General features: G+C 41.0%; 1 protein-coding gene across 17 annotated transcripts in view; it reads left to right on the forward strand.

The window, feature by feature from the left end:
- The window catches only part of ADGRL3 (adhesion G protein-coupled receptor L3), a gene marked incomplete at its 3' end in the record, with an annotated part of 226,145 nt that overhangs the window by 85,758 nt on the left and 112,497 nt on the right, over positions 1-27,890 (forward strand). For 13 of the 17 annotated variants that reach the window (XM_080343264.1, XM_080343265.1, XM_080343267.1 and 10 more), the window contains 2 exons: positions 23,165-23,179; positions 24,804-25,604. In XM_080343264.1, coding sequence (XP_080199390.1) covers positions 23,165-23,179; positions 24,804-25,604 — 816 coding nt within the window. The remainder of the gene's footprint in view (positions 1-23,164; positions 23,180-24,803; positions 25,605-27,890) is intronic. The other 4 variants (XM_080343268.1, XM_080343257.1, XM_080343255.1 and 1 more) reach the window with 1 other exon arrangement.

The raw sequence follows: 27,890 nt of genomic DNA on the forward strand, positions 1-27,890 counted from the left end.
TGGAGGGCTTTTTCTGTTCACTTACCCCTGGAGACAACAATTCAGGCTCCTGAGGATCCAGCATGTTGTTGGAAAGGGAATTTAGCTACCCTGAGTCAAATTTGCCTTCAGTTTTTCCTGAGCTCTCTGTTCCCTTACATTCTCAGCTTTGGAGTCCCCAGAAAAGCTTGTGTGATGATGGCCTACAAAACCAGTCTGTTTTTTGATAAAGGAAAGGAAAGGAAAACAATGCTCAAGCATGGGTCATCTTTTATTTTCTTAAGACTTTTTGTCTTTTTAACATGGAAGCTGAAATCACATTTCCCAATTGCTGTATTGATGGAAGGAAAGGTCATATTCCTTTTATTGCTGACAGAGGAGTAGATGGGCTCACATATCAATAAAAGTGAGGGATGGTAAGTGTGATGTGGGGACAGAATTCAATAAAGTTTTATTGTATCACAAGTGGACTGAAGTGCATTTAAAAACATTAAATGAAGGCTCACGATATCTGCTCTGCTGGACCTTAGGGCCACTGAATAGACAGATAATTGAGTAATGACATTTTTAAGAGAATACAAGCACTAGAAAGCAAACTGATATTTTCATTTCTCCAAGACTGCTGGTGGAAAGGGAAAGAGCAAGGAGAATCTGGGAGAAAACTGAAATCTGAAAACAATTTAATGAGACCACTTTTGCCCAAGAATACAGTTCTTAATTATTTCTATAGTGCTGTAAGACCTTTATGTGGCCTCCAGGCTTTCTGTGTGCATTTTCTTGCCGCCTTTCCTCTCAGGAGAGAAGCAGTGTTTGTCCATCGAAAACAAGGCCCTGTTTTCTTAATTAAATGGACTTAAGGCTTCTCTAGTTTTCTTTAAACCTGGCTGTTGGTCAGCAATGAGTGAATTTCCCTCTGAAGCCAGGCATCCTTTGTTTTATTTAGTTAAATGCATGGGGGGGGGCGGGGGAGGGGGTGGAGCTAGGAACAGTAATTAAAAAATAAACCAAAAAAACCCTCAAACCTAACTACCGGCTATGATTATTTCTGAGCAAAGAATCATTACTTTGTATCCTGCTGACAAATTGCCTTTCTTCCAAAGTGTACAATTTCATGGACTTGGTGGCCAAAAAAACCCTTTTTAGTATTTGCTGGAATTCCCAGCTTTGCTTGGCAGTTCTTTGTCTGTGGAGGCAGAAACAAAAGATGTGTTGCTGCCCATATCGGGTTCCTTTCAGTTTTTATTTGTGGGGAGAGTGCGTGTCTACAGTAGCCACTTGAAAAGCACCCATAATTAAAATAACCTGGTATTGTAGGTCTTTGCAAACCTGGAGGCTGAATTAGATGCGAAATGCTGGGGGGGCTGGAATCTGTTGTTGCCTGGGCACCTTGGAACTTGTCGGCTGATCACGGGGTGTTCTATGGCACGTTTGCTGTCAAAGTTGAGAAGAACATAATTTGATGGACATGTATTAATACCACTTAGAAAAATAACTTGGTAGCATACCAGCTGAACAGGTTGTTATGGAAGAGTCATTGCAATGAGTCAGTGTAACTTCAGTCATGTGGATGTTTGTCAATCCTCTGCCCATCGGATTTTAAAATTGCACTGCTAATTAATCAGTGAGGAAAGCCTTCAAATGAGGTCTGACATTTGAGCTGGACATCTCCAGGCTACATAGCTGTTGAAGATCTTGCACTCCAGCACAGCGAAAATCCAAGTGCATGCCCAGCACCCCTGTATACTTCCTTTTCTTCGTCCTACTATAAGAATTTAATTACCTCCAGACTTTTTATTTTTCAGACCAAAGAAAAATATGGGGTTTTTTGCAACATGACCAAATGGCTTTTTTTAAGTGAACGAACCCATTTGGTGATGGAGTAGGAGTGGAGTAGTGGGCTCTGCTGACAGGCATCTGATCAGCACAGCGTGTCGAGCAACACACAGGACAAATTAAACACCCACTGTCTGAACGCCAGGTCTTTGGATGAGCAAAGTGTCTTTTTATTGACTGATTTTTTTTGCAGGCAAATTCAGACCTTCCTTTTCCATTAGTCTGGGAAACACTGAGCATCGTTTGGAGATGTAGGTGAGAGAAACAGCAGGAATGGTGCGACTCTTCTGGTGTGAAAGTTTGGGTATGGTGGTGATAGATGTAACTACGGAGCTTTTTTCCTTCCAGTTAGAACTTAAGTAGGTGGAAAGTTAAATGGGTGCCGGTGACAAGTTTGCAAGAGTAAAATTCACGAACAGACTGAAGGGGATGTGGGGGAGCATGGAAAGCATGACAGTAGTTTATTGTTAATTATTGGAGTTTTACGCAAGTACAGCCAGGAGAAGGTTTCTTTCTGTAGAGAGTATAAAAAGGTTTCTGTGGTAGAGCAAGAGGCAAAGATCACATCTCTATCCCCACCATCACCTCATGCTTGCAAAGCTTGCCTTGTAGAGACCCAGACTTTAAATAAATTAGACTTTACCATATATAGGTTATATGTTCCTCATGTGTGATGTTTTTCTCAATGTGGAGCCTGTCAGTTCTCTGTAACTCATTTATTGTTGGGGAAGCTGAAGGTGGAAAACTCTGAGTAGTGTAACTTATTTTATGAAGATGGTGAATATAAGGGCCTAACTCAATTCCTTGTGTGACTTTGTGGCACCATTTATTCCTTTCCAGTCTTGCTCCACAGCAGCTGATTTTTTAGTGAGAAAGTATATATTGCTTTGGGTTTAGCCAATTAAACTAGCATTTGCTTAAAATCTTAAACTGTTGTCTGAATGCCTTCAGCCTTTGAGTCTGAAACAATGGTCATTAAATCACAGGGAAGCTTTGTTTCACTGTCAGCAAACTTTGGGTCAGGTTCCTGGTAACCTGAGGCTATCTCAAGTCATTACCTTTTTTCCAGAAATTCATCTTTTTTATACCTGTTTCTAGCATAGTAAATAAATGATACTGTCTCAACTCAGATGGAAACTGGAACCGAAGCTGAGCAGAAATAATGAAATTCTGGTGAATTTCAATACTACTAATCATCCAAACAGTGGAACATCTTTCTAATGTGTGAAATAGATTTATGTTTGATTTACAAAGATCTTGACAACATGTAGCAACCAGGACACTGCAAATGCGCCTGTCTGGAGCACCAACAGGAAGAAACTGCTGGTTTTAGGTCATTCGTACCAAGTAGTTTTTTTTCATCTATTTCCAACAGGTCTACCAGTAGATATTTGCCACCAATTTGCTGTCTAAACGTGACCCAGTTGTCTCCGAACAGTTTTGTCGTCATTAAGGGGAATATATTTTCTTTCCATCTTTGATAACCTATTGTCAAAATTGCCCTATTATGCCAAGCACCCTCTGGAGACATGGATATGGATTTCATATATTTTATAACAGATCTTCATGGAGATAATATTTATATTTTCAGATTTTATTCTTATTATCCTTTCATCCCTCTCCATAAGTACTGCAAAGGTTTATTTCATAGGTGCAAGCAGTGTAAGGAGATTAAGACCATCCTTGCCAGGTGCTATTATAAATCCACAAAAGAAATGAAATACATTTATTGGTTTTTATTCTGGCCAATGGGGAGAACAGAATAGCTGTATCCAGTGGTTAAGTTGAGGATTGAAGATCATTTCTTCTAGCACACAAAGGAAGTGGGGGGAGGGGGAAATTCAAGTGTATTGAGGCAAATCCCTTTAGTGCGTGAAATATGAAAACATATCTTTCCAGATCTAAAAATACAACTTGGTTAAGTTTCTTTATATTAAAAGAGCTTCCAAGAAGAGAGCCAAATTGATCTGAATGTATTATTTTTTACTCATTTCCTCCAGTTTCCTTGCTAACAACATTTCCAGTTGACTTTTAAAAACGATATAGGCTGGCATGAAACCAGAGTAGTTGTATATACCTCAAACTCTGGCAAAGGAGACAGAAACACAGGCTGAGCAGCATTTGATTTTGGTTAGCTTCAGACTCTGCTTCCAAGAGGAAATAATTAAATAGGAGGAAGATTTGTGGGAGGCTAAGGCAAAAGAGGCCTCCCCCACGGCATCATTTTGCAAGGAAAAAACAACAAACAACAAACCTGTATGTACAGGTTTCCTTTCCCAAACCTCACCCAAAAAAAAAAAAAAAAAAAAAAAAAAAAGACAAGACATGGTAGTTGACAGCTAGCATGGTAGTTGACAGCTAGGCTATGTTATTTGAGGTTTTCCGGGGTATGTCTGGCTATTATTGGGGTAGGGACAACCAATTCGGACTAGGAAAGATTTGTTCCAGTTAGGTGAATGGAGTGTTGAGGGTATAAACTAATCTCCTTCTGCAAAATCTTTTTCTTTTCATGGGTAACTTAAATATGTCTAACTTTGTTTTTTAAAAAACACCTTAATATCATTTACCTTTAATTTCTCTGTTCCACTCTACAGGCCCACATAAAAGGATTTGCATGGACTATTTATCCCTTCCAATATCAAAAGCAAATTCCCTTCTAGATCTTCGTTTTCACTGATAATCCTATGAGATGTGTAATTTTAATTTACCTTGCAGATGACATCTACCTGGTTTCTCTCTCTGCTTCTCTGAAGGTATAATTCAGCAGCACATCATTAACTGTAGGGTTTTTTTCTCTCCTGGGTGTGTTGAATGTTGTCTGTTGTTTTTCCTTTGCTGGAAAGCACAGTATAGTTCAGCAGAGGTTGGGGCTGCACATCCTGGTGCAATCCAGCTGAGTCCAAGCTTTGTCCTTTTGGTTTAAAAATTAATATTCACACATTGTTCAGTTTAAGCTTTTGCAAAGGTTTCAATACCACACAGATGTACTTGAAAGCTTCAGAAACCTCAGATGTTCAGACCTGCAAAATAATGGTTCTGTGGAACAGAACGGGTGCTGTTGCCCTCAGTGAGGTTTTGAAAATGAGCCTGTTATATTTAGGTGCCCTAATGAAAGTTGAGCTCCCTTGGAAATCTGCCTTTAATGTGTGTATATGAAACACTCTGGAGTTATTCCACCTATGTTACTACTTAAAGCAACAAACTGTGCATTTAAGTGCTATTCTGAACACGACCTTAAAAGATGGTTCTATGTTTCTGCAGCAAAACTGAAGGGTTGCGGGGGATGTAAAGTCCACGTAGCAAATGCAGACTTGGGTTTCAAAATTTCACCCTAAGGAAAATAAAAATTCCGGAAACGATGCATAGGAGATGTTGGAGGTATTTTTTATGGATAAGATTTGGCACGAAACATTGAAATTATAAGATAAATTACTTTGATTTTCTAGCCTCGAAAGGAAAGGCTAGTGGTTCTCTGAGGTGTAAAATTACACCAGATCACTTGTGGTGGTCTTGTCCTTGTCATAGGCTGAAATGAATCCTGCTTCAAGTAGGTGTGCATTTGGATCTTGTCGCTGCTTTGGGTAATTCTACTTACATTGGCAGCACCTGGAAAAGGATGGACTGTTAGTCTGTACTCAGTATAGAGCTGGAAAAAAAAAAACAGAGACATCATCTGTTGAAATGGAGTGGAGAGAATAAGGTGGTATCTGAGTACTCCATAGATTTGACACATTCAACAGATTAACAAGTCGGCCTTTGTCCATTTAAAGACTCACACAGAAGAGCAAGCGTGTGCCATGTACATTTGCAACCAAGTCAATAATTAAATATGTTCCAGATGACTTGGGGCAGGCAGGGGGGGATAATATTGGTTATCAAGTGACAAATCTACATGCTGTCACTGGTGCTTTGAAAACTAAAAGTCAGTGTTTCAGACAGAATACATTAAAAATATATCCTGGTTCAATTGTCATGTTTAAGTTAAATTAATCTTTGAAGTTTTGGAGTGTTTTTTCTTGTGTGGTTTGTAACAGTTGCCTTTGAGTACATGCTTTTGATGAGAGCACATGAAATACCTGGGAGTTATCTTGTTGAGGGAATTTGAATGCACAGAGAGAAACTGGGCAGCCTTAAAATCAGAGTAGCCTCAGTTATTAAACAGGGTGAGTCTGGGACTTCAGATTTGTGAGTGGTGAAATTCACGGTGCAGAGATGGTAATAGGGAGAGATATTTCCAGTGCGAAGGAAAAGCATTTCTTTCTCACAGAGGACTGCTCTGTCCTTCCATCTCAGAGACGAAATGGCTGTCAAAGTCTTAAGCAAGTTCTAGAGTACACAAGGCATTCATATTTTTCTTTGATACAGGAAAAAATATGCTCTGTGTATACCTGCATTTTAATAGCTCTGTTGATGCAGCAATTTGTTTATTAACTGTTTGAGGGAAACAGTGCCAAAGTCTTAAATTATTTTTTGCAATGGTTATGCTGATGCTTTGCAGTGACTCGATAAATGGGGCTTCCTGAGCACTATTTGTGTGCCTGGGGACAGTTGCCCATTGTTGGCTATAACATATGGCAAGGAAAGCTCCGACTAATTGCTTTGCAACACTTCTTCATCCACACGTTGATACTCACATCGAAATGGGTTTTCACAGTCAAACTCAGCCCAAATCTTATCAATTATGAATGGCTGCAACAGATGGTATGTATCGTTTTAAAGAATGAGAAATGAGAATTTTGAATGAGAAACACATGTTGCTCAGCAGCTTTAGCTGCCACTTCTGAGACAGGAACCAACTCCCTGACCCCTTCTTCCCCTCCACTTGTTGGATAATGTCCTATTTTAATAACCCAAAAATGGAGACCGTGAAATATGACATGATGGAAAACTGTGAGCAACCATCAATTCTGGAGTAACGGGATCCTGCTCTTTCTCAGCTTGGTGGGAGCTGCACCTGTCTGGGCAAGGGTGAAATTGGGGTTTGCAGCACAAGTATCAGGCAACCTTTCTCAAGGTGCCTTGAGCCAGGGAAGTTCTGCAGAACTTCTTACCTGAAGTTTCAAGAAGTTGGTGTAAGGGGCTGGCTGGTAACCTAAGACCAAGATGTATTGTGGTGATATTGATGGGCACTTTGGTGGGTACCTGGCTTTGCAGAAAATACCACCTATTCCTTCAGTAAGCCAATTTCCCTTGCAATCTACAGCCGTTGCCCTGCTTTCTTTGAAAAATCAAAGCATTTCTCTAAATACAGCAGGCAAAAGGTAGTCTCAGAATAAAAGCCCAGCTGTCATTGATCTGATCTGGGTGAAGATGTCCCTGCTTGTGGCAGAGGGTTGGACTAGATGAACTTGGAATGTCCCTTCCAGTGCACATTGTTCTGCGATTTGATGTTTCTTGCAGATCAGTCCAGCCAACAGCATTGTTGTAATTAATTTGCATTTAGGTTTGCAGCCCAGCAGTCCTCAGAAACTGGGCTGGCCATCTCAGAAACTATATTCTCTGAGCGTCTGCCTGTTTTCCCTACAGACACAGAATTCTATGCACATGCCTTATCTGGAAGCAAACTGTGTAAGCATCTGCATGATGGGTGCTTAATTTGGTGGAGAAGAGTCTGTTAAAAATCTTCGTCGCTTTTACAAAATACGCTGCAAAAACGTTCGCTGGCTATGGTGCAAAATATATCATTAAGGCACATATTGCCAGAACAAATGAGCCAAAGGTATTTTGTGATAGTAGTCATTCAAAAGTAACATCACAATCATTTGCCTACTTTCTGAGTTGTAAAATTGTTACAGCATCTGGGCTGAAGCTGGGAGTAGAAAACATGTATGTTCTTCTCCTGGCCTTTTAAAATTCACACTTAAAATTCAGAACATAGTAAAATATTCATTTCTGTGTCTTTAAAACCAATCATATTAGTTATTCCCCTGCTGAATTTAGTGCTTATTCAAATACACTCTCTGCTCTCCTTGAAAAGAAATTCTGGCTCAATTTCTTTAGTGCAAAGCCCTTCCTTAGTGCCTAGATAACAAAGTGTTATCTTATTCTGTAATGCTTCACCATACAAAGCAATCTAAAACCCAAGGAAGCACGCCAAGAGACACTGGGCAAAAAGCCCTTCTGTAAAGTTTCAGCTTCCTTCTCTTAACAGTGCAGCATTTATCCCAAAAATAAATAAATCAAAACAAAGCTCTGAAGTTAACCAAGAAGTTTCTAAGGTACTGCTTTTGGTATTTATTTTAATGGGGAGAAAAAAAATGCATTTTATTTCCCTTTTGTCAGACAAAATGACAGCAATGCTGTGCTGCTGTTTACTAACAAACTCTTCTATCATGGTCAGATCTGGATGTGGAGGGTTTCCAAAGTAAAAGCCTTTTTAGTCTTTTTTGGGGGGTATTTGATTTTCTGTGGGTCCTTCCTGATCCTCTGCAGGAGTCATGAACGGCCTAAAGGACTCAGTTTCTCCAGATTTGGGGGTGAGTAGAGGCAGACTTAGATTTGGACCTTCTGCCACCCAGATCTTGCTGTTTGAAGATGCATGAGAGATACATCTTCATCCTCCTTCTCTCCACCTGCGACCATCCTCCTCACAATGTTCTCGGTTTTATTGAAAATTCACCTTTTCCCGCTTACAGTCTCTTTCCCCTTCATTTCTCAGATTATCGCTTACTCTGTCCTAAATATACCTACATCCTCTTGTATCCAAATACTGTTCCTTGCTGTTGAGTTTGTACTTTGGGAGCAGATCCTGGGAGAATATCAGCTTGTAGAGCATCAGATTTACTATTAATTGGTCAGCTTGGACTTTTTTTAAGAAGTTTATCTCATCATGCCAGCAGAGAGTCCCAAAAGACTGCTTGCCCCCAGGGATTTAGAATTATCTTAATGCTTTGGTGGTACCAACAGTGGGTTTTCCTTTGGTCAGTCAGTAAGGTCAAGAGGTGAGAGTGTGTCTGGTTTCTGTTTGCCTGACATCCAAGAGGTAGCCAATTAAATTTTCCAATATCAAACATAAATTGAGTGGTAATGTCAGCTCTTGTACAAATGGCTATTAGATTACATAACGTATAAGTGGCTAAAGATGATTCATAGCAATAAAGTTGACCCAGTTTTGTGTTGTGGCCTTTAAAGGATAATTGGGGGGTTGATTTCCTTGCCAGCTGCATGGTAGTTAATGAGCAATGCGAAAGCCCCAAACTGAGACCAACTTCTGTTCTAAATACAGCCCGCTGTGCTGAATTTGAGGAGTTCCCACAATTAATTGTGTAACAGATCTAAAAATATGGGGAAATACACTTTTATTGGAGACAAACGGCATATATTCAGCATAAAACTATACTTAACCTACAAAGTAAAATATGCAGAAATGATGTACTTGCTTCTAAAATGCACATAATTGCCCTGACCTACAGCTTTAAGGCTTCAGGTTAACGCTGGCCATAAATGAATGTACTAGCCCAATTTTGAAACCTATGGAATTAGCAATAGGAACCAAAATTGTTACTTCCTCTTCTGACTGACATTTTTAGTGCAACCATTAATTTTAAAAACATCAGGTGAGTTCTTATCTGACTGGTTTGTCCAGTATCGCATTTTTAAACATTCATTTCTGGAAACAGTTGCATATGTGATAAACATCAGTTTGAAAATACAGTTTATTGCATAAAGAATTTGAGCACATGGATTTTCATAAAACAAAATAAGTCAATCACAGATTTCTTTTCACAGCCTGCACACTTTCTTTTAGCAAAATAGCAATGATTTTTGGGGGTCTATAAAAGCATAGGCGTTAAAGCTCTAAAGAACAATATGCTGCAGAAAATGTTGAATTGGAGGTACCTGAGAGAAAAAAAACTGTTTCAAGGTTTTTCCTTTGATTTAGGGTTTTAGTTATGTGTGTGGCTTGTTAGTTCAATTAAAAAAAAAAAAAAAGAATATGCAAATACCTCTTGCTCTAAAACAAATTTTATTTGGAAAACAAAACAAAACAAAACCCATAAATTGTTTGACAAGTTAATTAAAATGAAGCGGCATCCTGATGTCTCTCTTCACCCGATGCCACAGCAGAGACATTTCAGTGGTGATACACGACAGCTTTGTAAAAAAGCATGGCAAACTGGGGGATGCTTTGGACAACATGTAAAGAAAACTCCGACTTTACTCACTTGCCTGTCAAGTTAGGAAAGAACTGGGATACGTGGGCCTCAATTTTAGAGTGGTAAATGTTCTCATCAGGCCGTTTGGGCACGTTTTTGCCTGCCTTGAAATGAGGATGGAGCAGAAGACAATTTCAGCACCACTGTTTAAACCTTGAAGCCATCTTCTTAGCTTAAATCCAGACAAAATTATTTTTTTTTTTCTTGGGGAGATGCCTAATCTATCATGCTTGTGCAGAGGCAAAGCTTCCTTAGTAGTCCAGGACCTACTAGAAAAGCTTTTCCAGCTTCATGGTGTGCCAGGCCTCAAACCTAATTGATGTGGACTTAAAAAAATGGGACACCAAGGAATTGCTGGCAATATAAATACTCCATTGTGTGTACCTGCACAACTAGGAGGTCCAAATGGTTTGGACTGGGTGCACAGAAAAGCAGTTAAGTGTTTTTAAAAACCCAGTGGTGTCTCTATAAGGTTGGGTCTGCAGGAGATTATTAATGCAGCCTGGTTTGGTGGTTCTTCCATTTCATGTGAAGTCATTGTTATTTAGAATTTTTGGACACGCTTGTGTCTACTTACTTGAGGTGGAATTTTACCAAATGTATTGATGTTAGGATTTCATTGTCTTTACGCAAATTGAGCAGATAAAGTAATAAAAAGCATATTGATTGCAGGTGTGTGCATCTCTGATGGTAAGCATAGAAGATGTAAGCTGTTCCACATTTCTCACAGTAGATTGCTTTTAAAGAGTTGGAATTTAAAGAGTTGGAATTACATCAGCTGAAAGACAGTGAAATGGAGTAACCAGATAGGATCTGATTGCCATTTGTCTGTGTCCCAGCATTTCTTTCACTTCTTTTTGGGTTCCCTGCAAAACATTGAGCTTGCAGATACTGATGATCCCACTTCAAGCAATGCTCATGTGGGGGTGGGGGAAAAGCCTTTTAAAAAAACAACCAACAACAATAAAACCACAGAACAAACAAAAACTTTGAAGTGCTTTAAATTATTTTCTTTATAAAATAAGATTTTTCTCTTTTCCATCAAAACATGCACTGAAAACTGTTGAATAACAATTCTCACATTCTCTGTGTGTAAACTATTCTGTACAAGAAACCTCATGTGTAACGGTGTTGAAAATCTAATCAGGAATGCTTTGTGGAGCTGCAAAGTCATGGCTGGATAAAGCATTTTAACAGGGAAGTAACATTGTAATTGCTACAGAAGGTCATGATTGCAAATGCTGTGTTGAGTGGGTGTGACTGGGATGAATCCTGATGATCCAGAAGGAAATCCAGTTATACCCTAACCTGTTGGCTGCTATTCTCCCTTTCCAGTTTTCCTCTTGCAAAACATACTCATTATGTGGCAAAAGGTTGAAGACAACAGCAGAATTCTGATTGCAGTCAACAAGCTCAGCATTCTGCACGCTCAGGTCCCTGGCGTGATGCTGTTGTGTACAGCCCTGCCATTTCCCGATATCGATTCGGTGAGCAGGAGCCTTCCCTGACCTGCTCTATAAATAAAAGTCCACATCGCATGCAAAGCCCAAAGTCCCCTTCAGATTTATTAACAAAGGAAGCAACAAAAAAATAGCATGCTGAGCCACTCCAAGGGCTGTTCCCCGAGGACTGCGCTGCTCAGAGCTGAAGCCCTCTCTGCTCTCCATTTATCCTCAGCAGCATGATGTGCTTTCCAGAGCTACTTAACCCTTGCCTCGAAGGAACTATATCTCAAGAAGATTTGGCATTTCCTTTTCCCTTGGTCCTCATAGCATGCATACATTAAATCATAGAATAGTTTGGCTTGGAAGAGACCTTCCAAGCTCATCCAGTCCAACCCCCTGCCATGAGCAGGGACATCTTCACTCAGGTCAGGTTGCTCAGAGCCCCGTCCAGCCTGGCCTGGGATGTCTCCAGGGATGGGGCATCCACCACCTCTCTAGGCAACCTGGGCCATTATTTTGCTGAAATAAGAAATAAAAAAAAAATTCTTCCTTATGTTTAGCCTTACAGCCTAAGAGCCTTCTGCTGTGTAGACATCAGGAATGACAGAGAAGGAGCATCTGTGAAAGCACCATATGCCATTGTGTTCTGTTACTGGAGATCTAAAGGACAGTGGCACCTTCAGACCACTTACCAAAGGCTCTGTTGTTGCAATCGATCCCAAATAGTTTCCCTTTGTTTGGGAACAGTGTTGCTGTTCCCATCCCCAGCTGCCACAGACCTCCCTCACAGTGGTTCACCAGTGGTGACCATGATGGTGGAGGTGAAGGCTGTCACCTCCTTGGCCATCCCTGCTTCTGGGGTGGGTACTGCGAGCAGGTTCATCCAGAGACAGCTGTCCTGACAGTGGGGTGCTGCGGGGAGACTATTCAGACCCTTTGCCAGCATCATGGTGGCTTGGAGCATGTCCGGAAGGCAATTGGCACTTTGTGCAGAGCATAAGCCGTGGTGTTTCCTCTTGGGAAGTGACTTGTGTGAAAGGGGAGCAGCTGTGTCATGCAGCAGCGTTAATCTCTTGGTAGTTTTCTGAAGTGGAGCCTATTCTGAGATTTTAACCTGGTGATGGCTGAGCCCAGCTCTCAGAGGAAGAGAAACAAGGGTTTGGCAAGCTGAGGAGGGTAGAGGAGCATTTCTCACCAATTTTTCTTCCTCCTGCTGTTTGAAGGATCCAATCATAGAGTCAGATCTGTGGGGAAACCGTCACCAGGAAGCAACAGGCCAGCACCTGAGGTCAGTGTTGTGAGGTAACAAAGCTTTGCTCCTCAGAGCAGATCTCCCTGTGACCAGGCACCCCCCATGCTTGCCCAGACTTTGGTGACAGTGGCTGACAGGCATCCAGGCAGCGAGACTGAGAGAAAAGACCTCTGAGTGCATAATGTCCTGAATGACAGTGGCCAAATCCTCTCCCCAAGCAAACGTGATCTACCGGAGTTCACAACATGGAAGCTGGGGGACTAGAGGAACAGAAAAATTGTCTCTTAGATCTGCTGGGTGTCCCTCAAAAGGGAGACCACCATGCTGTGATCCTCCAAACAGCCTTACAAAGACCCGTGCAAGGTGTCCTTGCTAGTCTGTGGAAGAGTGCCAACAGGTGCATTCACTTTCGTCATCCCTGGAGGAAATTGTCCGTCTTCGCTCCTCACTCTTGCAGGTTTTCATAATTGATTTTGAACTATGGTTGAAGCGCTGGAATCCAGGTTTGGCACCGTTTCCCAGCTCTGCCACAGCTTCCTCAGGCAACCTCGGGTGAAGCAGGTAATATTTTCCTGCCCCTGTTCCAAGATAAGAATCTCATCAATCTTTAATTAACCTTAATTTGTTTGTTTAGCTTTGGGAGAACAGTCTTTTCTCACATTAGCAGTGGACCACTGGCTGTTTCTGCTCTGGCCCTGGGGTGTTGCTGTAGGATAAGGACCATCAAAATTAACAGGACATTTCCTTACATGATGTCTTTGCCATTGTGCAATCACATCCACAGTGGAGTTGCTGTCATTGGCTTGTAAATCTGCAGTTTTGACCAAGTTTTATATCCCAGCATGCAGAACAGTCTCATTTGAAAAAGCGCCTTCACAGCATCTGTGAGGCTAGCGTTTAAAATAGGATTAAGAGGAACAAGACCGGGTATGTCCATGAAGAAGCCAGCTTTCTTTATGGCAAAACCCAATGTTTTCAGTATTTTTACATTTCATCTAATTGTTTATATTATTTTTCTGACTTTGAGCAAGTATAAATAAAACGCTTCTTATTTCTGAAGGTCTTTACTTAAGAGAATCAGCATGATAAGTTGGGAATATATATATACCTAGTTTTTAAATTAGCATTTTTTCCCCTGCATGAGAGTCGTGAAGTGATTGCTTCATCTCTTTTCTGTAGGATAACTTCAAAATTCCTATTTAGGTGGTTGGGGTTTTTATAACTTTTACACATAATTACACAGCCTCCACTCCCCCCAAAAAATGCCTAGAGAGGATAAAAGGAGATTTTAACATGCTCTTGCTGTTTGGATGCTTTCTTCTGGCTCCCATCATGTTTCAGGAAGGAATGATCCATGCTTAGCAAATGGAGGTTTATTGTGGGACATCCAGATGCCTGAAGAGCTCTGACATACTGGACTTGTCATCTCGTTTTCTCATGGAACATATTTCTCCTGTCCCTGTGTTCATGCACTGCTGTGCATATGTCAAACACAGTTTCATTTCGCTTAATTCACTACAGATTGTGCCGCAAGCACCTGGTCCAGTTATCCTCTGACTTTGTTGTGTTACTTGGAGCAAACTGTAAAATCTCTGTGGTTTTTTTTTTCTTTTTTTCTTCCCTTTTGCCAACCTGAAAACTAGATTAATGATATTCCTGGAGAGCTTGTGAGCTGAGAATTGCTGTAAACTAATGGACAGAGAATTAAACACCTGGCCAGCTGTGCCAGGTCACCGATCCTTATTCTGCTGGGGCTTCAAGATGTTGGCATTTGTCTTTGCTGTAAAATGAAGATATTACTTGCTCAGGTGCAGTTTGGAGGGAATAGCTGTGTAGTACCTACTCCTGACATTGAGCAGGGAGTCCAGAAGCCGTCAGGCAAAGGTATATTTTGCAGATTGGCAGAGAGATCCACTACAAGAGCTGGAGGCCAGAAAGCAGGCTGCTTCCAGCTTGCATTTCTTGCCTGTTGGCCGGGACAAGAACAGCGCCGTGGTTTTGCCCAAAAGGTTCCTGGGCATCTGCTAGGGTTACGAACTGCTGTGAGGCTTGGCTCAGCAGCAGGGATTCCTGTAAATCAAATCTGTCTTTACCTATAGATTTTGCAGCTGTCACATGGAATGCTGTCTTTGCTGCACAGCTGTGGTGGCAGCAGAAACATTGGCTGGATCATGTAAGGAGGGCATGAGAAAGCATGGGTTGGTTTGGGCTCTTCTGAATGGGCTTTCATGCCAGAAGGATGTGGGTATTTTTGCAGGGATAGGGATGGCTTTTCCTCATTGCAATGTGTTCTGAAATGCTACATGAAGTGGCATTTCTGTGCTGGTTCCTTTCCTGTGGTGCATCTCAAGGACATGTGTTGAAATCATGACTCACAAAAAAGGTCTGGATGCTGGAGCCAACAGTGGGATCCTTTGCTGAGATCTTGGGGTCATCAAAACCCATGTGCATGCTGAAGGTTAGGATGGCCTGGCTTCTGCTTCCTCCTCCTTCTCCCATGTCAACTGTATCTCCAGCCATCGGCCTTTTTGCCTGTCCCCATTTTTGTGTGACAACCAGAACAGGCAACGGCAGCTGCCAGGAGCCCTGAGAACCCCCTCCTTTTGCTTTCAGAGAAGGGCAGGCTCTCAGCCAAAGTTACACAACGCTTCCTTCCATCCTTTCTCTGTGTCTTGGGTCACACACATAATCTGCTGTTATTAAGAACATTTCTGTTGGACCAAGTTATGGGCCTTGTCTTTCTGAAACTGCTGAGTACCTGCCCTCTCGAAGTCAGAGCACTTTAAGGAAGTGTTTTAAAAATAGGTTGGTTTTATACTAATTTCCACTAATGATTCAAGGGCTGGAACAATTCTGCTGTGAGAATAGACTGAGAGAGTTGGGCGTGTTCAGCCTAGAGAAGAGAAAACTTCGAGGAGACCTTATTGTGGCCTTTCTATGCTTAAAATAGGCCTGTAAAAAAGATGGGGACGGACTTTTTAGCGTGGCATGTTGTGATACATGTGGGAAACTGCAGCGGGTCTGTGGAATCCTTGACAGAAAATATGAGAGTAGAGATCAGCCTTGAGATATTAAGATTTACCCTTGAGGAGGATGGGAGTAAAGGAGTATCTGGAGAGAGGAGAGATGTACCCGTGAGAGAGAAGGGGATAGAAGAATAACATGGATGATAGCAAGTTTAACCAATGAGATGTTAGGGCTGTAACTTGTAACCAATAGTGAAAAGACACATGAACTGGCAGAATTGTATAAAAATGCACTTGTAGCAATAAATGGTATCTGTTACTTTAATCTTGAAAGAATTTGGTCCATGTCGCTTGTCCGTCTCAACCGCGACAGATACAACAAGGGGTGATGGTTTTAAACTAAAGGAGGATAGATTCAGAGTGGAGATGAGGAAGAAATTTTTGACCCTGATGGTGGTGAGACACTGGCCCAGGCTGCCTAGAGAGGTGGTGGATGCCCCATCCCTGGAGACATCCCAGGCCAGGCTGGACGGGGCTCTGAGCAACCTGATCTGGGCAAAGATGTCCCTGCTCATGGCAGGGGGTTGGACTAGATGAGCTTGGAAGGGCCCTTCCAACCCAAACTATTCTATGATTCTGTGATTCTAATGTCTTTAAGAGCCCAAGATCAGGCTTTCCACCTCAGTCAATCCAGGCAGAGCCATCATGGGGACTTTCTTCTTGATTCTCCTATTATGCGCATTAGCTCGTTGGGAGCATGGTAATGCACTAAAAGTTGTTTAAATTTTTATTGTAAAATATCATGCCGCACAAGCTCCTTCTAGGCAGCCTTAGGTCACCTAATTGTGCTTATTTTTGGTCTAACTCTTTTCAAAAGCCCAGCTCCTACACTTCCCACCAACCCCCTATGGACCTCTCAGGATTCCTCTTAGCCCTACTTCTTGTTTTCAGATTACTAAAAACTGGACTGAAAACTGAACTCGCCCTTATTTCTTTGTCCATTTTGAAGGTAGCAAGATAAATAAGTGTTGGTATACATAAAGGCTAAGCAGACAGATTTATTGAATTACCTCATAGCAAAAAGGAGTGTGTTTCATTGTAACATAATTTTTTTTTACCCTAGCAAGATTTTTTGTTGTTGTTTTTAATTATTGATGCCATGTTGAAAATGCTGCCTTGGCCGTGAAATAGACAGAGGGCACCACACACTGACCACTCCAGTTATATGCACCAGTAAATACTGTGCTCAAGGATCCTAATTTTTTACTATAAGTTATTAGAAGTTAAGCTGTAGCAAAAGCACACAAAAGATTTTTTTGAGCCTTCATAAATTCATATGCTTTAAATTAGAAATAAAATAGTCCATTTTATTAATGGCAAAAATGGTAGGTCATAGTCGTTTCTAATATTCACTGCAAATAGTACCAAATTTCTGCGTATTCACCACATATATTTTATTGCTGTAACTTGTGGCTCTCCCAAGCAGAATAATATTTTTACTCCGCTGAATATACCTGTGCAAGTTAAAGGTCTCACATGTATTCCTTTAAAATGACAGTTCATTCCAGCTAGGTTCTTGCTTAATATCAATACTTATTCATTAAAAAATAAGTATGAAATGTAATGTCATCCTTCTTAGTCCCAGGTTTGAACAGCAAGGAGCCACATCCTAAAACCTGTAAAGTGTTTTCTATTAATATTTGGGCTCAATTCACTTCTTTGGAGCTTTTGGGGAGCATGCTTCAAAGCGCAATCTCTACCAGTGCCTTTGTGTTGCACATGTGAGTGTACGTGTGTGTGACACACACTTGAGATAATTGTTTAAATCTTAAGAGGTTGGAAGTCACTCCTCAACATATGAGTGCACATACATACACACACACACAGCGCTCTTGGGCTAATTACTTAAACGTAAAAATGCTAAAAGTCACGGCTTGGTTCTATTTTTTTTTTCCTTTTCTTCTTTTTCTTTTTTTAAATAGCAGATGTTAAAATTTGCACCAGGGTGTAAAGTCTTGTTCCAAAGTATGGGTTCCTTGAGAAGTCTGACAACTCTTTCCCCTGCTCTTTGCTTGCTCTCCAAAGGGCTTGTGGTCAAATCCCACCTCTCCAGCTATTTTCAGGTGTCCCCCAACTCGGAGCAGAGAAAACAAGTGTGCCAGTTTATTGTTTGGTTTTGTGGAAATGTGATTTTAACAGGCATTTTCTCCAGCATCCAGTTGGAGACACTTAAGAACAAGAGGCAGTTGATACAAAACCTTTCCTTCTGGGTTTCTCAGTAGCTAACAAGAAGCGGTGTTTTACCTACCAAAGTGTTATTAAAGGAAACCCAACCACGGCAGCCAGTGTCAGTGATGTGCCTTGCAACCCAATGAGAAATATGGTGGATACTCCAAGCTATGAGATAACTGCCAAGGCTTATTGCAGAGCAAAGAGCTTTGCGAAAAAATGTTTTCTCTGAAGAGCGTCAGATTTCACTCACTTCTCACAGCACAGACATGCCTTGGCAATCACAATTAGCCTCACTTGGGCCTGTGGAATCCATTATTTTATAGCTTGTCTCCTAGCTGGCAAGATGACAAACAGTTTATGCCTCTTTGGAGAGAAATCTGACTGAAAGACACAGAGCTTTAATTCAGCGTTCCCCAACCTAAGCCGTTTCCCCTTCCCCTTTGTTGCTCAAGGCAAAGACACCTCATGTTGGCCTTGGCGGCTCTGTCAGGCTCTTGACATCTCAAATTTATCTCACGCCTGGATGAGGACAAATCTTTAATGAACTTCAGGCTTTTGTTCCTTTTTGAGTCAGGCAAGAAGGGTTTACGATTCATCTGGCAAGGAAGATCTAAGAATCTATATGTAAATCATAATTATTCTTAATTAGCTACGTTTGCCTTGTTGCCAAGTGATCTTCCTGTGCGTTCGACATCCCAGGAGGAGGAAGAAGTGGGGTGGCTATCTGGATCTGTTTGATCACACAATGGTTTGGGTTGGAAGGGACCTTCCAAGCTCATCAGTCCAACCCCCTGCCATGAGCAGGGACATCTTCACCCAGATCAGGTCGCTCAGAGCCCCGTCCAGCCTGGCCTGGGATGTCTCCAGGGATGGGGCATCCACCTCCTCTCTGGGCAACCTGGGCCAGTGTCTCACCACCCTCAGGGTCAAAAATTTCTTTTTTTTCTTTTTTTTTACTATAAGAGAATGATGTCCAGGTGACTGATTCTGCTGTAATTTAATGGCAGCTCACTCGTCTGCTGTTGTGCTAGAAACAATAAGAGGCCACTTGGCAACGAAAGTTTGACTGAATAACTTGTAGCCATAACTGAATTTCACACAGCGCTTTTATGATCTTCTCTCCGCCTCCTCCCCCCTTGCACTACTTCATCTTGCTGCTTCTTCTTAATTGCCAAATTTAAAAGGAAAATCGTGGTGCACAACAAGAAAGCTGCAGCAAAGTTTTTTCTGGGTTTTTTATAAAGGAGTGACAACAGGGAGATATGTGACTGGCCATAGGGTGACAGTCATCTATATGTATCATATAACAATACCTGCTGCTTCTTTTAATTTATTTTTCTTTTCCAATGCTGTATATTTCAGGACTCATTAAACCTTAAGTGAATAACCTTTACTCAAGAAAAAAAATATTTACCTCTTGGATAATACATTTAGAAGAGCACCACCATCACATTTGGTATCTGCTGAAGCATCTGTGACTTCAAGGCAGCCAGTTGCTGTGACTGCCACCTGAAATAATAGCAAAAGGGGCAAAGAAATAATAGAAATTATTCAGGGAATTTAGGGAAATCCAAATGTTTGCAAAATATCTGTGCTCTGCACAACAGCATCATCTCTTGCAGGGCCAGGCATGTAGCAAGGTTGTTTTGTTTTGTTTTTTATTCTCCCTTTAACAAAATATTTAAAGGGTTTTTTTTTCCCCTGTTCTTTGGTACCTAAAACAAGGAAATGAAATCATAATACTTAAGCTCCCAGAAAATGGGCCTCAAGGGGCCAGTGCCATGGAAAATAATTTGTTATTTTTTGGGTTTGAGGGAGAGTCCATGTGGGGGCTTGGAGCTCTGGTGCCTGTCACTCATTTTACAAAAGGCTAACAAAAAGATGACTTTCTCCCAAAAAAAAGCCTGAAATTTTATCTATAACACACAAGGCAATTTTGTAGGAAACAGTCACTTTTTCTCATCTCGTGGAAAACCTCTAGTGGACAAGAGTTAATGTATATTAATGGTTTCGTGGGTCCCGATGGCTGTAAGTTACACTGACGGGTGTTTTAACATTAGTAATCCTTAGTATTATTTTAGCAAACATCTATAAAATTTAGTTATTATGTATTAAAAAGCAGATTGAAAGCACTGACATTTATGGAAGCTCAAATTAACAGTTTGAAAGGTTTCACCAATTTATCAGATGAATAGAAATCTAAGGAAAAAAAATCCACTTAGGAAAAACTACAGCTTTGATTTCTGCAAATCTATAGATACCATATTTAAGGATCTAATTTAGGTTGTGGTTTGTGAAAGCGTTTATGGATTAACATTTCTAATCTCCGTACTTCACAGAGAAGTTAATTAGGAGGGGATAATTTTGGGAATGTGTTACATGAAGCCATTGTGATGCAGGTTACTTGTAGAGCACCTTCGTTTGCTGAAGCCTGGGTATTATATGAAAAATGTAATTTGGAAACAGAGCAAGTGAGATTACTCCTCCTTGTTACTAAATAAAGGATTAGCACTTCATTTGCTGTAAAAGGCAAGCATTTCTCCTGTGCAATAAATTAAGATTTTTTTTTTTCCACAGCATTATGGAGAGGAGAATAATGTGTGCGCACAGGTACCTACATTCAAGAAGAGTGCTCTGTTTACTGAAACCTTAAATTTTCTCGGAAATATAAATAATGGTACAAGCTAAGTGGGCCCCACCATTGCAATCAGTTAAACCTAAACAAGCTTTAAAACTTAGCTTGCAGTGTAATTTCGGTCTGGAGGAGAACTGGCAAAGAAGAGGCTCAAAGTTGTGTGTGATTCTTTCATGACAGAAATCAGTAGCTGTGAGGGAGCTAATTGCTAAGAATAATTTCTTCATTCCTCTGGCTGGAGAATGAAAGTCTGAACCCTCTATATTCAAGTTGCTCTTAGACTGCAAAGCCAGGTGAGGTTAATGGGGTCTGTTCCCCATTTATAATAAATGTGTGTATGTGCTTCTTGCTGGTACCTGTGACAATGTCCCTGGTAAAGCAGTGGAAGGGCATAAAGCTCAATTTATTTATTGTACCTTTCCAAAGGAAGCTGATACTGTTCTAGCTCTGAAAAGAAGGGGGAATGATTTCTAGAAAACCTGTTATGTAGAGGGCAAAATAAAAAAAAAATAAATTTAAAATCATGGTAAAATGGTATGAGGTGGCAAAAATGGGAAGGCAGCAACAAAATGTATTGAATTTGCAAAATAATATTGGAACACCTAATTCTTCAATTTTCTCTGCTTGCTCCTGAGCCAAGACCCAAAGGGGCCTCCCCTGTTGTGTGTTAAAACTTCTCACATTAAAAACTTGTAAAACAAGTGATTGGCTGGGGCTAATGGCACTGGAGCTACACTCTGGCTTGGACAGCTTGATGCAGATGTTGGGGACAGAAATGGATCCCTGTGTGTTCTGTAACGAGGACAGTTGCAATGAAGGGCCTGAGCCCAAAGGCCACCATATTGCTATTATTCTTCCTTTGCCTAGAGGCAGAATGTCATCCGACCTTCTGCTGGCTCCAGCAGAAGCTTCTCTATTCCTGCTTTACAGTATTGCACAGTTTGAGTACATTACAAAAGCTTTTGCTCATTTACATATGCGAATTACTACCTTCTACATTGCCAGTATACCCTCAGCCAGAAGAATCAGTGTGAAGCCACACATCTGGGGATCTGTCCTCTTGCATTTGCCAGGGATATTTAATCTTTTTCTGAACACCTTACTTAACTGTGGCCAGCCACAGCCTGGGATGGGGAGAGCTGTTGCTGCGTGGATCTCTCCAGATGCTGGATCCGGTGCCTTTTCATCTTGCAGGCAAAACCAGGTCCTTGTGCTGAAATGTGTCGTCTCTGTTCTAGTGAAAACATTTGTCTTTAACCTCAACCTGTTAGAAGGTAGAAAGGAACCTGAATCAAAGCCCAGGTAAAAAAAAAAAATAAAAAAAATTAAAAAAAATTGTAAAACATTCACTATGGGAGCTGCAGAAAGCACAGATCCACGTGTCTGGCCAATGCATTTGCAGTTTTACCCTGCAATCGTTCTTCTGTTAAACATGCACTTGCCCATCCAAATTAATGAGACTTTTGAACACGAAGGGGCTTGCAGTCCCAGCGCTGAGGGACGGTCGTTTGGCAAGTGTCTGGGGCTGGAAGGGGCTGCAGTGAACTACAGGCAAGCAAAACCAAAGCATGCGTGCTTACCTTTGCATTCCTGTCTGGCTTCTCTGAAAAGAGACCTCTCAGCTGTTAAAACCATAACCGTTTTGCTGGCAAGTCCTTGTTTCTCTCTTGGTGATATATTATGAGACCTGTCTTCTCCTACAGCTTCGGGCAAGAGGCCCCGCGGAACCACCAAAGCCACAGGCTGGGTGTGCCGAAGGTGTTTGGGGTGCTGGAAGGAGAAGGGGTCAGTGCCTTGACCACGGAGTGTGTTGGGATGAGGGTCCCCAAAGCCAATGGCAGGAGGTGACTAGCTACAAAAACAGGTCCTGAGTGATTGCCAATTAATAAGTGCATTGCGTTGATTTCTCGCTGCAAGGGGCTTTGTCCGCAGGGACACAGCATTATTATGCTTGGTGAATAATTCACAGAAAAATATCCATTGAGTTGTGGGGTTGGGCTTTTAAAATAGCACTTAGATATTTTTAACTCGTTAACACTGAAAGTCTTCAGGCTCTTATAAATCATGCAACTATTACAATATTTAAAACGTGTTTTTTTTTTTTCCAAGTCCTACTTGTTTCTTTGAGACATAGGACAGGACTTTGCAAACGTCCACTGATGTGCTTCATTTGACACTCCTAAGTTCTCTGTTCGTGTCACAAGGGACTATTCTTCTGCTTAAAGCAGGAATCTCTGTCTAACAGGATTTGGGTGAAATATGTGAAGATATTTGTTTTATAGGAGCTTATATTCCATACATAAACCTGGATCAGTCATATTTCAGTGTATGGGTATTTCATTTTACTCTATGAAACTAGTCCAAGGCTGCTGCTGCTGAGAAATATCTGAAGTGTTGGTTTCGTTGGTGTTTATTTCTTTCTCCTCAAAGATTTTTGTAAAGTTAAAATTTATCTGTATTTTGTTCAGCTTGTCTCCAGTGTATATCAGAGGAAGGATTTTATATATATATATATAAAATGTTCACATACTATAGTAGTAACTGAAGTAAATTAATAAAGCTTCTTTTTCGTATGAAAGAGGTAAAGAAAAGTACCTGGCCGATACAGTACCATTAATCTGTTCTCTTTTCTCCTTTCTCTCTTTACCTCTCTCTCTCTACAATAGAAGTGGAACAAAAAGGTAATTAAATACCTTTCAAATTATATATATATAACTTATGTATAGGCTAAGTTATTTAACAGTTTAACGTTTTAGTTGAAATACTTTGTCATTAATTCTCACTACTTTTTTGTTAAAGTTTATTTAGTATCTCTGCTGCTCAACTTCACCAGATAACTCATTTTTTCTGAAGTTTTTACCAATGCCACTTTTTATATGACATTTCTATTCAAAGGTTTAGATAACTCACTCTTCTTGTGTCCCAAAGAATTTGGCAAGTGTACACACATATGTACGTGCATAAGTGTATCTAATTATGCCGTGAAAGCCTCTTGGAAACTACACCCCTTTATCAGCATCTCGGGGTGGTTGCTCAGAGTCCAGTAAGCAATAGACTTTTACACCAGCTGCTAAATCTGGTTTTCCTCCTGTCTCGCTCTCCAGAGGATATTTCCAACTCCTGCATTTTCACAAATAATCAGAGTGTGAGCCCTGGGATCAGCAGCAGGTGCTGGGAATCCTCTTCACCGCTGCCCGTCCCACCCTCATGGTCATTGTGCTCCCCACCGAGACCAACCTGGCAAATAAATCACACTATTCCCAGCTCAGGAGGGCCAAGCGAGCAGGTTTTACTCCGCAGCATCCCTCCATTTGCCTCCCCATCCAGCTGTCCAGGCCCTTGGCACTGGTGTTCCCAGGCATGTCCCAGCCCCTCTCAGTCACCTCGAAGTCTGAGCAGCAAAGCTCCCTGGTTAGTCTCACCACTCCTCTGTGCTGCTCTCATGTAACAATCAAAGGTGTATGTTTTTAAGTTTGAATTTACTACTATATTTAACAGGACATTTTTTTAACTGATTAAAATCTATACCTTGGGTTCCTCTCCAGTGAACTTGATTATTTTCCTTCTTTCCTTTCTTCCTTCCTTTTCCTTTCAGCATCCATACGTCATTTGTTGTTAATTGTGTGGACTGCATGTTCTGTGTGTCCTGTAGCAGCTTCGAAAGCCTCATTTCTAGTTATACTACGAGTGTGTACGTGGATGTTCCCCCCCATCCCCGGCTCCCTTTGCTTTAAACACTCTTCGGAGTTGCTGAGGGATTCGCCTCTGCTTTGCTATTGGTACCTTTTAAATATTTAATATCACTGAGGCTGTAAGGTTGGGAATTTCTTTCTCTTATTTCCATTTCTAGGCCACTCTTCTGTGGGCTGTTCAAATAAATATGTGGATCAGTTCCCCAGGAGTTTACCCCTTCACCTAGTAGGTATAGATACATGGCAAAATATAATCTGGAAATACAAACCCAGAAATCCTTTGGGGGCACATATTCATTGCAAAGTTTCTAAAGGCGAGTGGTCCAAGTAAGTACACCTGTAAAAATAGATTTCAAAAACAATAAGAAAATGAGTCGCAGTTGATAGAAAAAAGGCAGGAAAAAAAATACATCGATTTGGTGGAGCAGATCTTGTTCTAGAGATGAGGCCGGGGGAAGGCTGGTCTCCACAACAAGGCGTTGCTCATGGGTTTCCTCTGGTCTCTAATGTCTTCTGCTGCAGAACTAGAAACTGTTGAGATCTTTGGGCCAACCACTCGCAGACTGCCGTTAACTTTGTGCTTTCTGTTTTAAATTCTTTTCCCCTCTGACAGTTTTTCTTTGTCCTGGATTGCTGAAAGGAGTATACCAGAGCGAACATTTATTCGAATCAGACCACCAGTCGGGTGCCTGGTGCAAGGACCCTCTGCAGGCGTCTGACAAGATCTACTACATGCCCTGGACACCGTACCGGACAGACACGTTGACAGAATACTCCTCCAAGGATGACTTCATCGCTGGGAGGCCAACCACCACCTACAAACTCCCGCATCGGGTGGACGGCACAGGCTTTGTGGTGTACGATGGGGCATTGTTCTTCAACAAGGAGCGCACTAGGAACATAGTCAAGTTTGACTTGCGGACCAGGATAAAGAGCGGGGAGGCCATCATTGCGAATGCAAACTATCACGACACTTCTCCCTACCGCTGGGGAGGCAAATCTGATATTGACCTGGCCGTGGATGAGAATGGGCTGTGGGTAATCTATGCAACAGAACAAAATAATGGCAAAATAGTCATTAGCCAATTAAACCCTTACACATTAAGGATTGAAGGGACATGGGATACCGCCTATGACAAGAGGTCGGCTTCGAACGCCTTCATGATCTGTGGGATTTTATATGTGGTGAAGTCTGTATATGAAGATGATGACAATGAAGCCACAGGGAATAAAATAGACTATATCTATAATACTGACCAAAGCAAAGATAGCATGGTGGATGTGCCCTTTCCAAACTCCTACCAGTACATTGCTGCTGTGGATTATAATCCTCGGGACAACCTCCTGTACGTATGGAACAACTATCACGTTGTGAAGTATTCCTTGGACTTTGGACCACTGGACAGCAGAGCAGGTAAGGGGTTTAATACCGAGCCAAAATCTGAGTTGGGCTTTTCTTGCAAATAGGGTGTAAAATTGAAGTCTGTTCCTGTCTTACTGAAGTGCCTTTGGCATACTTTGGAATACTTTTCATATCTTAGTTTGAAATAAAGTAGAGAGAGGACTGTGCTACCTATAACTAACCTGGAACAGTCTCCAAATGTCCATGTTCTTGTTCCCTTTACAGGGACAGCAACATTCTTTTATTCTTAATTTAATTTTCCTCTATACTTCTGATCATCTTCCCTTCTACAGGATTTTTGGCAATGTGCGCAAGTTTACCCACTTCTTCATTGTTTTGCAAGTATGATGTTCACAGTTGCCATTTGATTAGCAACATGGCTGAGCCTGGATTGTGGTCAAACTCATTTGATGGTGCAGGGGTTTCCAAATAGCATTTGCTCAACCATTTTCAAATTATTACTGCTGTACATGATGTAGTCATAGTTATCGGGTGTTTCCTGTGGTGGATGGTGTGCTTCAGAAAGGCTGCAAAAGTAAGAGGAAAGGCAGAATTAATATAAACTGTATAGTAAGATATTTGATTAGTAACATTGTTGTTTCCAAAACATTGTTTTTTGTTAATAAGACAGACTTGTAAGGGATAAGCGGGTTCAGGGCTTCAGATTGCAAAAGAAAAATAAAGAGATTTTTGTTGCTGAGCTTTTTTCTTTTCTTTAATTTCTCTTCCTGTGTGCAGCCTGTTATCCATCTAAAAAAAGTCCCGAAAGAATCTGAGGATATGAAAATCTGGGGAGGGCTGGAATAAAAGTAGTACAATGGCAGTCAATTTCTCACTTTAATACAAAAATGTAAGGAAAAGGAGAAGGAAATCTTGAAGAGGCAGAGGACATTTTCAGTGATGTTGACCTCTGCAAGATCTCAGATGAGCAAAAATATGAATTAAGACTTTTCATTCCCCCGACTTAATGATGAATGTGTACTTTTGGAGCGGTGGAGGGAAGCAGAGCAATTTATAAGTTATTGGTTATGCCCAAGGAGTGAGAATCAATTGTATCCCTTCTATTGCACAGGGTTTTTCTCTGCTTTTCAGTGAATCATTTCCAGGTATCACAGTGCATTCTCTGCTTCCGCTTTTTCACATAGTGACCGTTGGCATCTTTAATTAAAAAAGCCGTAATCCGTGAAAAAAACAAATGTAGTACTTTTGTATTAAAAATAAAAAAACCAGTTCAAGCTGGTGAGACTGGCAGAGCAGGTGAGAACCTTGCAGAGGACTCCATTACAACACAGGAAGCAGTGAAGACACAGAATATTTTTATTTGGTTGTTTAGTTATTTAATATTTACAAAGAGTGGATCGTAGATGTATTTTTCCCCTCTTCCAAAATCACCAGTGGTTTTCAGTGTAGAGCAAGGAGACGTTACCTTAGGGTTACAGTTTGAGTAGCAAAATACATAAATAATATGTGCTTAATTAGAAAATAAAAGATAGTAAAATTGATGGTTCGAACAAATTGGTTGTTATAAAACAATTAAGGTTGGAGTTTAAGGAGCAGAGCTGTTAAAACCAAAAATTGCTCTTAACAAGGAAGTTATATATTTGGGTACCTAAATAGCCAGTGACATATTTGAAATCTCTGGTATGCTACATTCTAAGGCTATTTAAAATTAGGAAACAAAACAACGACAAAAAACACAAACAACAACCACCAAAAAAACAAAACAAAACAAAACAAAAAACCACACACCACGTGCTGGAGGCTCCAGTTCACTTAGTCAAACATTTAAACATTTTCAGTCTTTTCCCAAACCACGCAGGGAAAACAGGAGGAGGCAGGAGTCTCTTCGCTTATAGGAAAGGCAAGGATCATATAATCTTGTTCTTCACAGCGATTAAACATTTTCTGGAGTTTTAATTAAAGGTCTGTTTGTACACATAAGTTTGGTACATATTTGAGATCCCCACTGTCCCAGAGCTTCTCTCACCCACTGTTTGAAAAAATGGGCTTTTACTTCTCGGTGTAAATGAGTGGCAAATAAATCCTGGAGTTTCTGTGCTCAACTGGAGGTACCAGGGAAGGCAAAATACACTGAAGTGAGGCACAAAGCTCCGTTCCACTGATCCAGAAGCAATTGAATTAAAAGCAGTTGTTCATTTTTCTCAAAAATGGGAAAAGCTGTGTTTTTAAGGATTTGCCCCACTCAGTGATTTTTTTCCTTTTGTCTGGGGTTGTTTTTGGTTGTCCCAACAGCAGTTTTGAAAGCAAACGCTCCTCAGTGCCTGCAAATCCCAGGAA

This window comes from Nesoenas mayeri (genome assembly GCF_963082525.1).
Source record: "Nesoenas mayeri genome assembly, chromosome: 4".
NCBI lineage: Eukaryota > Metazoa > Chordata > Aves > Columbiformes > Columbidae > Nesoenas > Nesoenas mayeri.